Source organism: Oenanthe melanoleuca, chromosome 5, assembly GCF_029582105.1.
Source record: "Oenanthe melanoleuca isolate GR-GAL-2019-014 chromosome 5, OMel1.0, whole genome shotgun sequence".
Classification (NCBI taxonomy): domain Eukaryota; kingdom Metazoa; phylum Chordata; class Aves; order Passeriformes; family Muscicapidae; genus Oenanthe; species Oenanthe melanoleuca.
This window is the reverse complement of record NC_079339.1, coordinates 15322373-15336453: the sequence shown is the minus strand read 5'-3', so window position 1 is coordinate 15336453 and position 14081 is coordinate 15322373. Positions and strand designations below refer to the sequence as shown.

The following is a 14081-nucleotide window of genomic DNA, read 5'->3' as shown; positions in this document are numbered from 1 at the left end:
TTGTTTTCGTTTAACTTTATTTAGCACCTTATCTCCCTGTAACATTCTTGTCCGGGTACCAGTATCAACCATGAACTCAACACAGCTCTTACTAGTGCTGTTCTATTTTGAGCTGGAAGAAAAAAAAATCCATCACTCCAGATCAAAGACCACCTTCCCCTTCACTCTGGGAACAGAAATTGTTAACCAACGGATTGGTGCAGAAAGCCATGACAACGCACCACAGTTATGGAAGTGGTGACTAACTCCAGCACACGGGAATGTTATCCAGGCCCTCAAAATGACCAATGGTCATGACTAGTGTTCAATGACCATATTCTCAATGGCCAAACATATGCAACTTTCCACAAAATCTAAAATGCTGCTGGTGAGGGACCCAGCTTGGAGAGGATGTAATTCTGCAGGACTGTGTTTGCTGTGTTCTGCAGTTTTCCCAGTTCTTCACCTATTTGGTCACAATAACACGAAGGTTATGTTCCTTTGTCTACTTAAGGTTCTAGATTGAATTTTAACACTTTTTAAAAAAGTATTAGCATTAGCTTGGATTAATCCTGTCTGTGTGAGAATTAAGAATTAAGATGTTCGCTCGAGGTCACAGTACTTGTTACTCATTTTAAAGAGAGCCTCCTGGGGGATTCCGACTCTGGCAGAACTCTGCTGCTCCCAGGTTCTGAAATTCTGCAAAGAGGAGTGGAGCAACAGGTCCAGAAGGTTTTGGAGGTCCTAAATCCGAAGTCCCAGAATCTCAAGAGGCTCCATGCCGGAGTGGCTGAGAAGGCAGGAAGGTCTCCTGGCTCCTAGGAAAGAGGGCAGGAAGGTCTCCCCGCTCCTCGCAGAGGTGAGAGGCTCCCTGCGCGCAGGTGCCCAGGGCACAGGTGGTGCGGGCGGAGCTCAGCCGTGAGGAGGTGACACTCCGAGGGTGACACGGGCACGGCGGCGGGCAGCGGGACCGGGCAGCGCCTCCCGCCGGGCCCGCCCCGCTCCCGCACCTTTCCCGGCGGAGCCGCCCCGGGGGCGGGGGCCGGGCCGGCGGTGTCGGCGGCGGGACGGGGCGCCCGGCGCTGCCCCAGCCATGTCGAGCAGCTCGCCGCCGGGCGAGCCCAGGAGCCGCAGCCTGGGCCGGCTGTCGCTGCCCCGGCGAGGCAGCATGACGCCCGGCAAGAAGGCGGCGGCGCTGGAGCTGGCGGAGAGCGCCCCGAACGCGCACTACGCGCCGCTGGCGGCCGCGCAGGGCGGAGCGGCGCCCGCGGGCTGCGGCCCCGAGCGGGAGCGGGAGCGGGAGCGGCACCGGGAGCAGCGGGAGCGGGAGCGGGCGGCGCGGCTGCGGAGCGAGCTGGTGGTGGTGAGCGCCGACTGCCCGCGGCCCCCCGTCAGCCTGGACCCGCGCGTCTCCATCTACAGCCTCCGCAAGCCGCTGCTCAGCCGCAGCAGCGTCCAGGGCAGGGTCTACAACTTCTTGGAGCGGCCCACGGGATGGAAGTGCTTCGTGTACCACTTCACCGTGTGAGTAGCGCCCCGCTGCTGGGCACCTGCTGCGCGCTGTCCGCCGCATCCCCGTCCCGCAGGCTGCTGGGCACCCAGCCTTGCGGACCAGCCCGGTGCTCCGCGCTTGAGCATCGCGCAGATGCCGTCCTTTGGGCTGCGCCTGCTTTGGCTTTGTTTTCCCTCCCCTGCAGGTGTGAAGGAAAACAAAAGTCACCCTCCGGGGGAAAGTTTGCCTTCTTACTTATGAGAAATGCCGTATCTCAGTTCAGGAGCCCTTAGGTGTACCTATCAGATAGTGCAGGAGCTGGTTTCGGGCAGTTTTCTTCAGAGGCTACTCAGGGAGTTGGAATAAATTGTTCATACTGGAAACGAAGTATGTAGCAGTGTCACCCATTCTTTATTCACTTTTGATGCGTGGCTCCCGATTTCAAGCAGCGGCACCTGTGTGATGCCGGCGCTCGCTGCATGGCAGCAGTTTCCAATTGAACAGGTGCTGTCAATCGTCAGTGCTGCAGCCTTGTCAGAGGAGGATGAGAAACAGGGGATGCTCCTTTTGCTCGCCTCTTTAATTGCTCCTGGCTTTAAGTGCTTGTGGTAGCCATCACAACAGGAAGGTGGTGTTGTTTGGAGGGAGTTGTTTAATTCTCAAATTAGGTAAATTGAAAATTCTTTGTCTACAGTACTGTCTGTAGAGAGCAGTGTCAAACCCAAACCAGCAGGTGTGTGGTGCACAAGCATCCCAACAGGTGCCTCTGTGAAGAATCAGTGCTTTTCCATCGAGGTGCTGCTGAAGGCTTGTGTGACCTCTGGGCAATTGGCATGTGTTAAATGTAGGTAAGAAGGTCGAGTAGAAATGTGGTGTGTATTTATTGCATTCATGTACAAACATATATCTAGTGTATATATCCATTAAATGTATACATGCTTATTCCAACAGCTAGAGGGGAAGATATTTTGTTGGTCAAAAGACACCAAAGTGAGTTTTTATGATTTTGTTATTGTATTCTGATTTTAAGTTCTATTTCTAAGTAACTTTTATCTAAATTCAGTTCAGGATTTTGTGCTTCTGTTCCACACTTGAGGATACTGGAGTGTTTAGGTCAACAGGTTAAGTGGTACCAACTTTATTTTAGTGGAAGGGAAACAGCTGTTATCTGAGTGTGTGTAATTGGGAGATGACTGGGTACAACTGCTGAGATAATTGTGGGCTGTGTTCTCTTTAGCATTATGATAATGCCATGAGATGAGAAAATAAATAATGGCCATAATTATGAAACGTCTAATGGCTGTGGTTGAACAATGTAAAACACTTTTGGGAATTGGATATCTTTTTTTTTTTTTTTTTTTTTTTTACTAGAAAGGAGTTTTAGTTAGCCATCTTTTACGGTTTCTGACCTTTCAGGTGTCCCAAATTATGTTTAGATGGCACAGTAAACTTAACAGCAAGTCTAGGAAAACTCTGAAAAATAAAAAAAGGTTATGTTCCTTTGTCTGCTTAAGGTTCTATCTTGAATGTTAGCACTTTTTTTTTTTTTTTTAAGTATTAGCATTACTGTGGATTAATCCTGTCTGTGCTAGAATTAAGATTCTGTAATATGTGTAAGTCATTACCTGTCTCCCCCCCAACACACCCAAGGTGTAAACATTAGCCCCAGCATTTCCCCTCTTTCCAGACCTCTCTCCTGATGCAATGAGGAATTACAGTAGCAGTAAATATTCTCAAGCCTCTTACCAAGCATTGTTGAAATTCCCTAGGGCACTGAAGAGACAGAAGAGGGTACTGACACCCTTGTATGTTTCTCACAAGGCAATCTGCAAATACCATTTAGGCAGCCTCACTCTGCTTCCCACCAGAGCAGAGGGAATTGAGGCTTTACTGTTCTCAGCCCAGCATCTGGGTTCTTTTTTTTTTTTTTGGTAGTACATAAGCTTTTTGTGCCCATTAAATCATGGTTTAAGTCACTTTGGTCCATGCTTCTGCAGCTCTTTCTGAGCTCCCAAAGCAGCTCTCTGCTGTGCCAAGGAATGCTCTGTTTGGAGCACAGTCCCTGCCTGCCAGGTGCTGAGTATTGGCAGGTGAATAGCTGCTACAGAGCTAAAATTAACGGAGCAGGCAGATTTGTCTATCCCAGCGTCTCCTGGGGAGTAGGGAACCTGCTTTGTGCAGACAGTGGGATACAAGGATGAGGAGCAGAGCTGGGAAGGACTTGGAATCATGAGACACACACACACACAGAGGTGCATGTGCTCCTTTCCCTGTGGAGGAAGTACTTGATTGTTCTGTTGTCAGCACACGAGCAGTCATTCATAGAATGCTGAGCTGGGTTTTACCTTGGGGGGTGTGAGGACCCTCGTTTTTGTCTCCCCTGCCCAAATGAGTTTAAGAAACTGAGCTCATTTTACCTGTTGTCCTTTTGGCTCCCTCTGCAGTCCTGCTTTATTCCAGAGGCTTTCAGCCGCTTGGGAGGTCTCGGTCACTGTCCTAAACGTTTAGAGGTGAAGGAAAGGACACGGGAATGGTGTTAAATCAGGGCATAAAGACCTAAGCTGAGTAGAGAGCCCTGGCCAAGGTCTAGCCCAGTGATGGGAGCAACAAGCACTGGTGCTTAATTTTCTGTTTTCTGCATGGTGTGGAGTGTGTGGCTGTGTTCTTAATTACATGCTCTAATTGTTACAGTTAGAAACAGCTCCTGGAATAGTCCATATAACTTGCTTTGGACCTGTATCTCTGGTTGGTTGTTAAAACACTGTTTATCGAGCGATAAGAGCTACATCTACTGATTGCCTGTCACACCCTTTTCCTGCTCAGGAATCTTAGTCAGTGGTATGTAGAATACTAATAGCTAAGAACTGATACCCAGGATTGATTTCCCTTGGTTTTATATTATACTGTTTAGAAAAGGGAAGTTGAACACCAAGCTTTAATCCGCAGATTCTAAGTTGGTGTGTTTGTTTCATACTGTTGTGATCACTGCATGTTCTGGTGAGCAGCAAAGCCCCTCGTGTACCCTTGAATAAAGGATGGAATCTGGTTGTCTTGCACAGGTTTTCTTCTGAATTATTTCTTTCATAAGGTGTCTGAAATAGCAGTTTTTCACTATGCAAAATGTACATTCTTTCTTGTTGGTGTTTTCAGTCTCCAGGATAATTTGACACCCCAGTCTCTGATTAAATCAATTTAATTCTAGAGAGGTTTTTTTCTAAGAATTTTTGTTATTTGCTTAGACCAAAGAGGAGAAGCAGCTCAAGTGAGCAGAATAGGGAATGAATTATTGTTCCTCATTTACACTCAGTTTTTGAAGGCTGGGGAAACAGTCTCTGTGGGGAGAAGGAATGGCTAATCAGCTGTTCATTTACCACTCAAAAAACCTGCCTGAAAGTGCTAATGGAGATGATAGAACCTCTTAGTTCACCTACTTGGCTTGGTTTGATTTTGTAATACATTTCATTTAAATAGATGAAGAAGAATGTGGTATATACAAGGATTTACATGCATGGCTCTGCAAGCAGAGTTGGTGCTCGGAGACTCGGGCTTTGCAAGCAGGAGCTTGGCTGTGTGGATGGCCATGTCCTGCCAGGGCCACCACGTCTGCCTTGGCTGTCAGAGGGAGGGAATGACTGAGCCACTGTTCTCAGTGACCTTCCAGGCTAGGGCATCTTATCACTCTTATCACAGCAGCACACCTTGAGGGCAGCTCTGAGAGGTGAAATGTTCTGCAGCCTGAACAAATCGAGGTTTCAGCCTCTGTGAGGAGAGGTGGAAAGAGAAACCCGCCCTCATAGTGACCTACTGAAACCCTTGGGTGCTGTCCCACTGATGGAAATGACTGTACAGAGTAGGTGAAGTTGTCATGTGTTAAAAGGAATTATTTTAGATTTAACTGCTCAAGGGAAGAGGCTCTCCTCACCCTCTTAGTTTTAAAATAAACATCTTAAAATGTGCCTAAAGAGAGTGAAGTTATGAACTGATTTCTCTTGTTCTTGGTGGGGCAAATAATGACTTCTGGCAGTGTTGCCTCCCTGTGTTCTTTGAAGTGTTGGCTGTAACCAGAGAGAACAATTTGGAAACTGATGGACCATTGATTTGTTCTATTGTGGCAGCTCTCCTTTGTTGCCATGCAAGATAATCAGCTTCTGTCTTATCTCTGCATGCCTGTACCTGGTTCAATTTACTTTGCCTTTGTATAAGTTTGGTTTAATCAGCAATGATTGTCATTGAGTTTGTTCGAATCCCAAGTTGTTTACATAAGCTTGGACTGGCCAGTGGCTGGGATTTGGAAAACTGGTCTCTGGAAACAGGCAAACTCTCAGAAGCATGGCTGCATGTGTGCCACAGAAATAGAATATTCCAGTTGCCTGAATCAGGACTCACAGTAATCAGTTATTAAAGGCAATGCAGTGTTTACACCGTGCTCTCTACATACATTACACTGTGAGGAAAAAGCATATCTCCAACTTAAAATCCTATTTTTGTCATGCTTCCAGACCTACTGCAAACATACTTCCAATTTACTGGTTCATGCTTGTGTAATAAGGAGGAGAAAAGATCCATAAAACAATTAGTGTGTGCATGTGCTCACACATGATGTTTCTTTCCTACTGAAAAACGCTGCAAACCAAAATGCTGTGCTTTTGACATGAACATTTGTATGTTTAGAGGTTTTTGTGGCTTGAAATCAGACTTGAAGATTATTGCTTCTGTTTTAAAAAAAAAGGAGACACAAACCCTCCAAAGTAAAGCTTGGCTTTTCCAAATGGACAGAAAGAAATATGACTTGATCATGTTCATTTTGCTGCTGTCAGTAGCTGGAAGACCCAGGTTTAGCTTTTTTTTTTTTGTCTCATCCACACTGAGGTAGTTTAGTTGGGGCCAATTTGCAGCAGAGCAGCCTAACTCTGTGTACCTCAATATTGCAAGAAGGTGTTTCTTTGGGACAGTATAATTGAAATGGCATTTTTGGGGTTGGCTGGTACAGAGCTTCCCACTCTTGCTCTGTTTCCCAATCTGTAACTTGCCAGAAGTTTCATTTTTGCTGTGGGCAGTCCTGTGACTGAGGCCAATCCAAGTTTGTGCCATGAGAAGCTCAAGTGTCAGTCTGGTTACAGATCAGAAGGGGTCCCCAATCCTCTCTCCTAGTGGGACAGTAGAAATTCTTAAGTTAAGAAATGCAGATACAAATAACTGTGTAATTGACTAAAAAAAAAAGAAAAAAATCCACATTTGCTTAGTAGTTGACTGTCATCAGAAGGAAAAACAGTTTGAGAAACCAGTCCCTCTCAATCTCAACACTAATAGGTAATGCCTTGAAGCCACTTTGATGAAACCATTATTTATTGCATTCAGTGATTGCTGCATAAAAGTTATTGTGGAAATGTATTTTGGTTGTGGAAGGGGAAGGAAGGTGAAAAGCTTCTAGTTAAAATGCCTTTTGAAAACACCTCTAGCAATAATTGGGAAAATCCAGTTTCTGTTCTGAAATGCCTAGAGGGATATGGTTGGCTACTTGAGAAAAATTCATTGGGTCAGGGAAGTTTTGTGGGGAGAAAAAAGGTTTTGTAATTGTACTGATGTTTAGGTTTTCTAAAAACCAATGGAAGCGGAAGTCTGTAAACTGGCAAACATAATGCTCAGTGAAGACAGGTTGTGTGCAGTGGAGAAATAAAGGGCTGTGAAATGCCACATAGGAGTTATGCATTTTTTCCCTTTGGGCAGGCTTTCCTGGGATTGGCCTTCTCTTTTTTCCCATCATTCTTCCAGTATGATATTCCAAGTCCTCCTCTCATGTTTGCTTTCCTCCAGGAAAAGAATTATCCTACCTTTGAAAGTTGCACATGAATGATCTTTAATAAACCAGTAAGTGCAGTATTCATATTTCTGCGTCTGTCAAATGGTTGGTTGGGCAATTCTGGCACACTTCCTTGCCCTGGCTCCTCAAGTGCCAGGGGAAAAAACATGCAAGGCTGTGTAGATAGGCCTCTTTCAAAACTCCCATTGCAGCTGAATCAAGGCTAGAGTTGAGATTCAATTGCAGTGAACTAATTAGGCAGAGCTCCAAATGCCTGAGCACAGCCACGGCGCTTACTGACTTTAAACTTGGCACTACCCCATTAATTTGGTGTGTTAATAGATTGCCTAATGTGCATTAGTGGCTGGGCACAAAAGCTGTGAGCACTTGCTCATTCAGTTCCAGATGGAAAACAGTGTCTTGTTGGGGGCAAGGTGTTTCCTGCCTGCCAGGAGAGGTGCAGCGTGTCTGGGATGTCCTGGGGAGCTGCCAGATGCACATGGACCTGGTGGGGAGGCTGGCTCAGGGCAGAGTGCCTGCTCTGCTGAGTTTTAGTGGTGCTGAGCCTCTCCTGCACTCATGTTTCCCCTGGCACAGAGGCCTGTGAGAGCCCTCATAGTGCCAGTCCTGGTAATGGGAGATTTGCAAGGCTCTGCTGCAGGAGTGGCTGGTGTGTTTCCACCACCTACCAGGAGGATATGTGTGTGAGAGTGTATTCATCTCATATATATAATAAGTAGGAGTATTCAGTGCTTTAGTTATCAAATTTAATATTAATTTTACTCTATGTTCCTAGACAGTGATTTTTTTTTTTTTTTTTTTTTTTTAAATGAAGAATTTTTCTCTGGCTTCCAGGCTGTGCATGCCTGTAGGACTAGAGGTGCTTGGTGGAGCTTTTCCCTTGCCTGATGTAATTTTTGAGGACTTTATTTTTTTTTTTTCCTGCTTCATGGTACAGAATAGTAAAATAATAACTATTTTCTGTGTTCATGGAGCTGTAAGAAATTGCACACAGTGCAAAGCACGGCCTGAGTAAGTGTGTAAGTGTAGTGTAAATAGTTTAAAATGACAAAAAAACGACATCAAAATCCCCAAAACAACAACAAAACTCCACCAAACCCAAAAATTCTGCTCCACATTTCCTCAGGGGGCATTTTCCTCCTGAACAACCACATTTTACAACAGAAAATGTGAGACCTGGAAGCACTGCAATAAAACATAGGCACAGGGGAAGCCAGTGCTTTATTAAAGCTCAGTACAACCACCATGACAAAAGCCAGGTTTTTTTCCTCTGGACTGCTTTAGTCTCAGAACTTCAGTTGTATGAGATAATGAACACACATTTGCTCAAAATTGACTGAATCCTTTTTTGAGTTTAAGAAAAAATATGTCTGGTACTTTCACAAGGAATGTATCAAGCACCAAGTCTACATCCTTGGAATTTTATCATTTTGAAAGGGATAAACTGCCAAAAATATGAAATTATTCTGCAGGTTGTTAGGTGGCCTTTAGATATTCCTAGCAAGATGCCCAGAGTAGATATTTTTATTTTTTCTTATGTTCTTCACAATCACTGTGATGACTTCATATTTTATGGAAAATATTAACCAACGTCAAAAATAAGCCTAGCACAGAGCTTCTGGATCCTTTTAAGTTTCTTCTGCATCTGCAGAAGCAAAGATGTCGATCTTTGAATTTCATTTTAAAGCTCTCTCACATCTCACATGTGTTTTGCTAATGCTAGTGGACTTATGAGTCCTCATTTGACCACACAGTTTTGTCCCACTTGTAATAGAAAACTGGATTTTTTTACTCTTAACTGTAAAATGCCTCATTGCTTTCTGCTGAGGTTATTTAAAAAGTAAATGTTTTGTTATATGACTACACTAATATTTGCTTCAAATGAGAAATATGCTGTTTTTAGTGAACTAAGATCTTGTAATAGTAGAAAATATGTTTTTTATCCTAAAAAAATTGTGCTCTTGATCATAATTTATTAATGTTACTCTTACCCCAAAAATAGAGCATACATTTTCCTTTGCAATAATAGGAAATATAATGCATTTGTTGGAGTAATATTTGGTTTGATTCTTATGAAGTTATCATGTGTTTAACTTAACTATGTGAACAGCTATTTGCTTCCTAGTGGGAGCAATTAGTAAAGGTAAAAGGTAAGGGCCAACTAGTAAAGAGAAACTTGAATCTGCTCATCTCCAAAATTAGGGCAATTAAAACTGCTTGCTAGGCTTTGTGCACTCAATATATATATATATATATATATATATATGTATACTATATATATATATATATGTATATATATGTACACTATATATATATATAAATAATTTTAAATTATTTTATTTATAAAAGGCTTTATTTTTAAATGATAAGGATCTCACAGTGCTAGTTCTGTATGAACTTTTACTTTTTCCAGGTGACTGTTGTCTCTTTTCTGTAGTAAGTATGTTAAGTCATATTACATTTGTATGCAGGCTTTTTACCATCTCACCAGTAGTTTTGTGGTAGATTTCTAGCAATTAGTGGTCTTCCCTCTGTCCCTCCCTATGTGTTTCAGACTGGGTAAGAATACAGATTTATCCCCTCTGTTTAGACCAGTGTGGTCACCCTTGCAATAAGCTGCTCGCTGTCAGACAGCTGGGACTGACACAAGGAGACTGGGCAGGCTTGGATGTGTAGAAATTCAGTGCTCAGAAGTTGCTGGTTTACTCTGCAAGCCTACTATGAATTCCTGAAACCTCAGGGATACCTTAAAATTATTTCATTTTTTTTAACGACATTTTCTCATTGCAGTGCTAATACTGCATACTTTTATATGAGTTGGATACTACAGAAAATGGGGTCATTTGAGGACAGAATGTAAGTCACCCACCAGGTAACTTCCTTGGATTCTCTCCAGATTCACCAGGGTTAATACAGAGGCCAGGATTACAGAGCTCTTGCTCATCCCTTGTACAACAAAGGCTGAGGTCCTTGTAGTGGATGCATTTTCTTTCTGCAGAGTAAGGAATTGCCTTCAAAGAGAGTGTTTGTTCCTGCAGCACCTATTCTCCTTCCCTCATCTAAAAATGAGGTGGAATTGGCTGAGTCTTCTTTTTCCCAGTAAGCTGCAGGCACCACAGTTGAAATAAAGGTGCCTCGTCTCTTGCTTGGATGTTGACAAGTGGAGCAAAGGAGAATGGATGCAGGAAATGGTTGCTGCTGCTAATCTCATTCTTACACCCTTCAAATGCCTGTGCCCAATTATTTGTGCAGGGCAGTGGAGGCTGGGGAAGAGACAAGAGCAAAGATCTCCCATCTTATGCCTTCTCCAGAATGACCCTGTTAAGAATAAGAGGTGTTTGTTCTGTGCAATGACTTTATCTGATCTTGACAAACTTCAGCAAATAAGGCCCTATTTCCCCCCCAGTATTCATCCTAAATAGGTCTAGAAGAGGCTATTTGTTTTTTAGAAGGCAGTAAAATGTGGTCAAACCTGACAATGAGTAAATAACCAAACATGTATTGCTTTATTGTAGTGTGAGTAAACTTCATGTGAGTGTAGGCTGTTGTCTTAGCTGTGACCCAGAAAGTATTGATAATTGGTTATCTCAGCACTTCACACAAAATAAACCTGCTCACTTGATGGTTTCTGTGTCAACAGGTCACCCAGCACAAAGCTGTCTGAGCATCCTGTTTCAGCAGCATGTGAAGTATGACAGCACAGGCACTAAGTGTTACCCAGTCATGTCAATTGTATGCCTTCACAGCTCTGTTCACTCCAGACAGCCCTTTGTGGATTTTATTTAATTTTATGACATGATCTTATTTGGGCAACTACACATTTGAACTAGAGAAATGAGAAAAAAGACCTTTGAAACCCTGCAGGTTTTGCAGCACATGCAAGGCTGTAGGTGTGCTGTGTTAATGCTGATCCTTCTTGGGTGTCTGAATTGCTTATTGCACTCTGGTTTTCCAAGCACTGAGATTCTCTCTTGATGACTTTTGTGGCAGTTTTTTATTGTGTGGCTTTAATGGGAAACATTACACATCCATCCAAAGTGAAATAGAGAAATTGAACTGACTGTTGAAATGTGATGTACTCTGAGAAGAGCCTAATCTCTATAAACTTTTAGTGGATTGTTATCTGTAGGGGTAAAGGGCCACCTGCTTATGCCTCTTACATGAAAGTGGATATAGCATTCAAGCAGGTTTTGATACCAGTTTTCTGTCAGATGCCTTTCTCTTGAAAGAAACAGTGCTTGTTTCAGGGAACCTGTATAAGCTCTGTGTTTGTTGTTATTGAAACAATATATGCAAAATGCCATGGGATTCTTTTCTTGAGGAATTCTGGAAATGACTTGGTAAGTAATCAAACTGCTCCTAAGTGCTTTGAGGAAATCAGCCTGTTTGTTTATACAATGTGTTCACAGTCAGTGTGAACTGTGGTCAAAACCCACAGCCATGTGTATCTTCAGTTTCCTTCTCCTCCCTGTAACAAATCCATCTGATGATGCTTCTGTCTGATTGCTAAAGTGCTGTATTTTCATTGGAATTGCAGTCTCCCCCCATCCCCCTCAAACACCACATCTGTTAGTTTGAAGCAGACTTCATTGTCACTGTTTTTTTTTCTTTTTTTTTTTTTTTTTTTCATACGGTGCCTCATTTTGCCTGCTCCCCACCCTCCCTGTGTCTCAGGCATTTTGGTGTGTAGAAGAGACTTTGTGTTCTGTTGAATTTTAGTGGCTGTGAAACAGCCATGGGAAATTTGTGCAAGTTTCAGAGGGAACTGAAGGCAGAAATTAACTCAATTGGAGTGGAGCATCCCATAGGCAGCAATTGATTAACCAGCATAAAATTTGACTTCATCAATGAGATGAGCACCTACCTTGGTAAAATAAAACTGGTATTGTAGAGCATGTCTTTCAGAAGGTATTTAGAAATTGAACTATGCTTTGAATAAGTGGTTTTTCTATATAGTTATAATATGGTGTGGTAATGAAAGTAGTTTCTTCACTTTTCTCTATCTTGTGATAAATATAGGGAGGAATGAAATGGTTTTTACAGGACAATTGTAGGAACAACACTGCTATTGCAATGCAAGGAAGATAAATTGTTATGGGAAAGCCAGGCAAAGTGTGCTTTCTTTCCCAAAGTGTAAAGTGGCTGCTATGTAGCAATGAGCTGAAAAAAGTTTGAATTCGTGGAATGAAATGGATGAAAATATCCTGGACAGTAAGGAAGAAGGACCACCTGTAAATTTACTTCTTCCTCACAACTGCTCCAAATCAGTGTTTGTGGCTGCCTTGTATCATTTGATAGAGAGGAGTGGACCAGATGAGCACCATCAACATCCCATGGACTGAATGAAACCGTGAGATTTACTGGCTGTGACCTTCTCTGCACTTCATATCTCTACCAAATTTGATACTAATCCAGATAGTTTTTCAGGATACATCTCTGCTGCTGTCCTAGGCCTGGATGTGGATTCCAACTGAGCTGTGCCTGCTGGATCAGCCTGGATGAGGCTGTGCTAAGCATGGAGGTGGAGGGAATGCATGTGGCTGCAGCAGTGCAGGGCTGTGCCTGTGCTGCTCAGGAATCCTGGCTGGCATTGGGAACAAAGCCTGCAGAGGCTGTGACCCCACCTAACTGGCTGGAGACACTGCTGTATGCTGTGGCATGAGCTTGTAGGGCAGGGATCCTCATGCCTTGTGCATCCTGACATCATCTGGTGCTCTGGGAATATTTATGAAGTGACAATACACGTGGGTAGCCAGTCTGTGCTTCTGAGTTTGCTGTGGTGCCTCAGAGCCCTTTGCTTTCAGCACCCTGGGGTATGTGTGAGTGCAGTGGCATCAGGGACTGGCTGACAGCTCTATCATAAACAAGGGTTTTAGCCTTCTTGCCCCCTGAGTCACAGGTTCGGTGGAAGTTGGAGGCTGTTTGTTCTGGATGTGGTAAATAGCACAATCTGACTGCTCTCTCCACTGGCACCCACGTCTAAAGCTGTTATCAGCACTGCTGTGGCATGTTTGATTTAGGGGCAAATTGGCACCTCTCTGACAAGTGCAGGAATGTCCCAGTCTGTCCTTGGGGTGGTGTTGGCATCTTTCACACCAATAAACCCCATCAACAGTCGTGATCACGGCAAACACCAGCCAAGTGCACAAAAGCGCTTATCAGGCTGTGCATTCACAAAGAGCAAAGCCATAAAAACCTCCAGGGCTGGCAATTCCAGAGCTTTCTGTTAGACTTGAAAAGAAGTCCTGAAGAACACAGGCTTCTTATCAATTTTAATTGCTGGGCAGTGGAGGGCTGCCCTTTGTTTAACATCATTTGGTGCAAGCAGCTCTGACACTGTGTTGTGGGGATGTTTCTGGCCAGCAGCATACTGCTGAATGCAAAATTAAATTCTGCAGAAATCCTTTTGCTTTCAGGAAGAACTCAGGTTGAACAATCGAATCCAACAGGTAAAGAAATGCAAAATGAAATGCTGAGAACAGATTGACTGGAGGTGCAAAGTGAAGATGTTAAATTTTAGAAAATTGAGATTTAAAAATCTAGATGCTGTTATATTGTAATTGCTTTTCACTGCTGTTGAAACTAAGTTCTGTATTACCTAATCCTTTAGATTGCTGCAGTTGTGCTTATGCATTTATACTGAAAATAGAAAAACTTCAGAGTTAAAGTTCACTGAATGGCCCTGTATTCCTGGCACACACTATTAGCCAAAACTCATGCCACATTTGGGGAATTGGGCCAGACACAAAATCACTTTGAACAGTTGCATCAATATTTGTGTATGGCTTT

General features: G+C 43.4%; 1 protein-coding gene across 2 annotated transcripts in view; it reads left to right on the top strand.

Moving 5' to 3' along the window:
• The first annotated feature begins 978 nt into the window (after positions 1-978).
• The window catches only part of KCNQ1 (potassium voltage-gated channel subfamily Q member 1), a 320348-nt gene continuing 307245 nt past the window's right edge, over positions 979-14081 (top strand). Inside the window, exon 1 of one of the 2 annotated variants that reach the window (XM_056492757.1) lies at positions 979-1503. In XM_056492757.1, the coding sequence (XP_056348732.1) occupies positions 1073-1503 (431 nt within the window). In that variant the 5' untranslated portion in view covers positions 979-1072. The remainder of the gene's footprint in view (positions 1504-14081) is intronic. The other variant, XM_056492756.1, reaches the window with a different exon arrangement.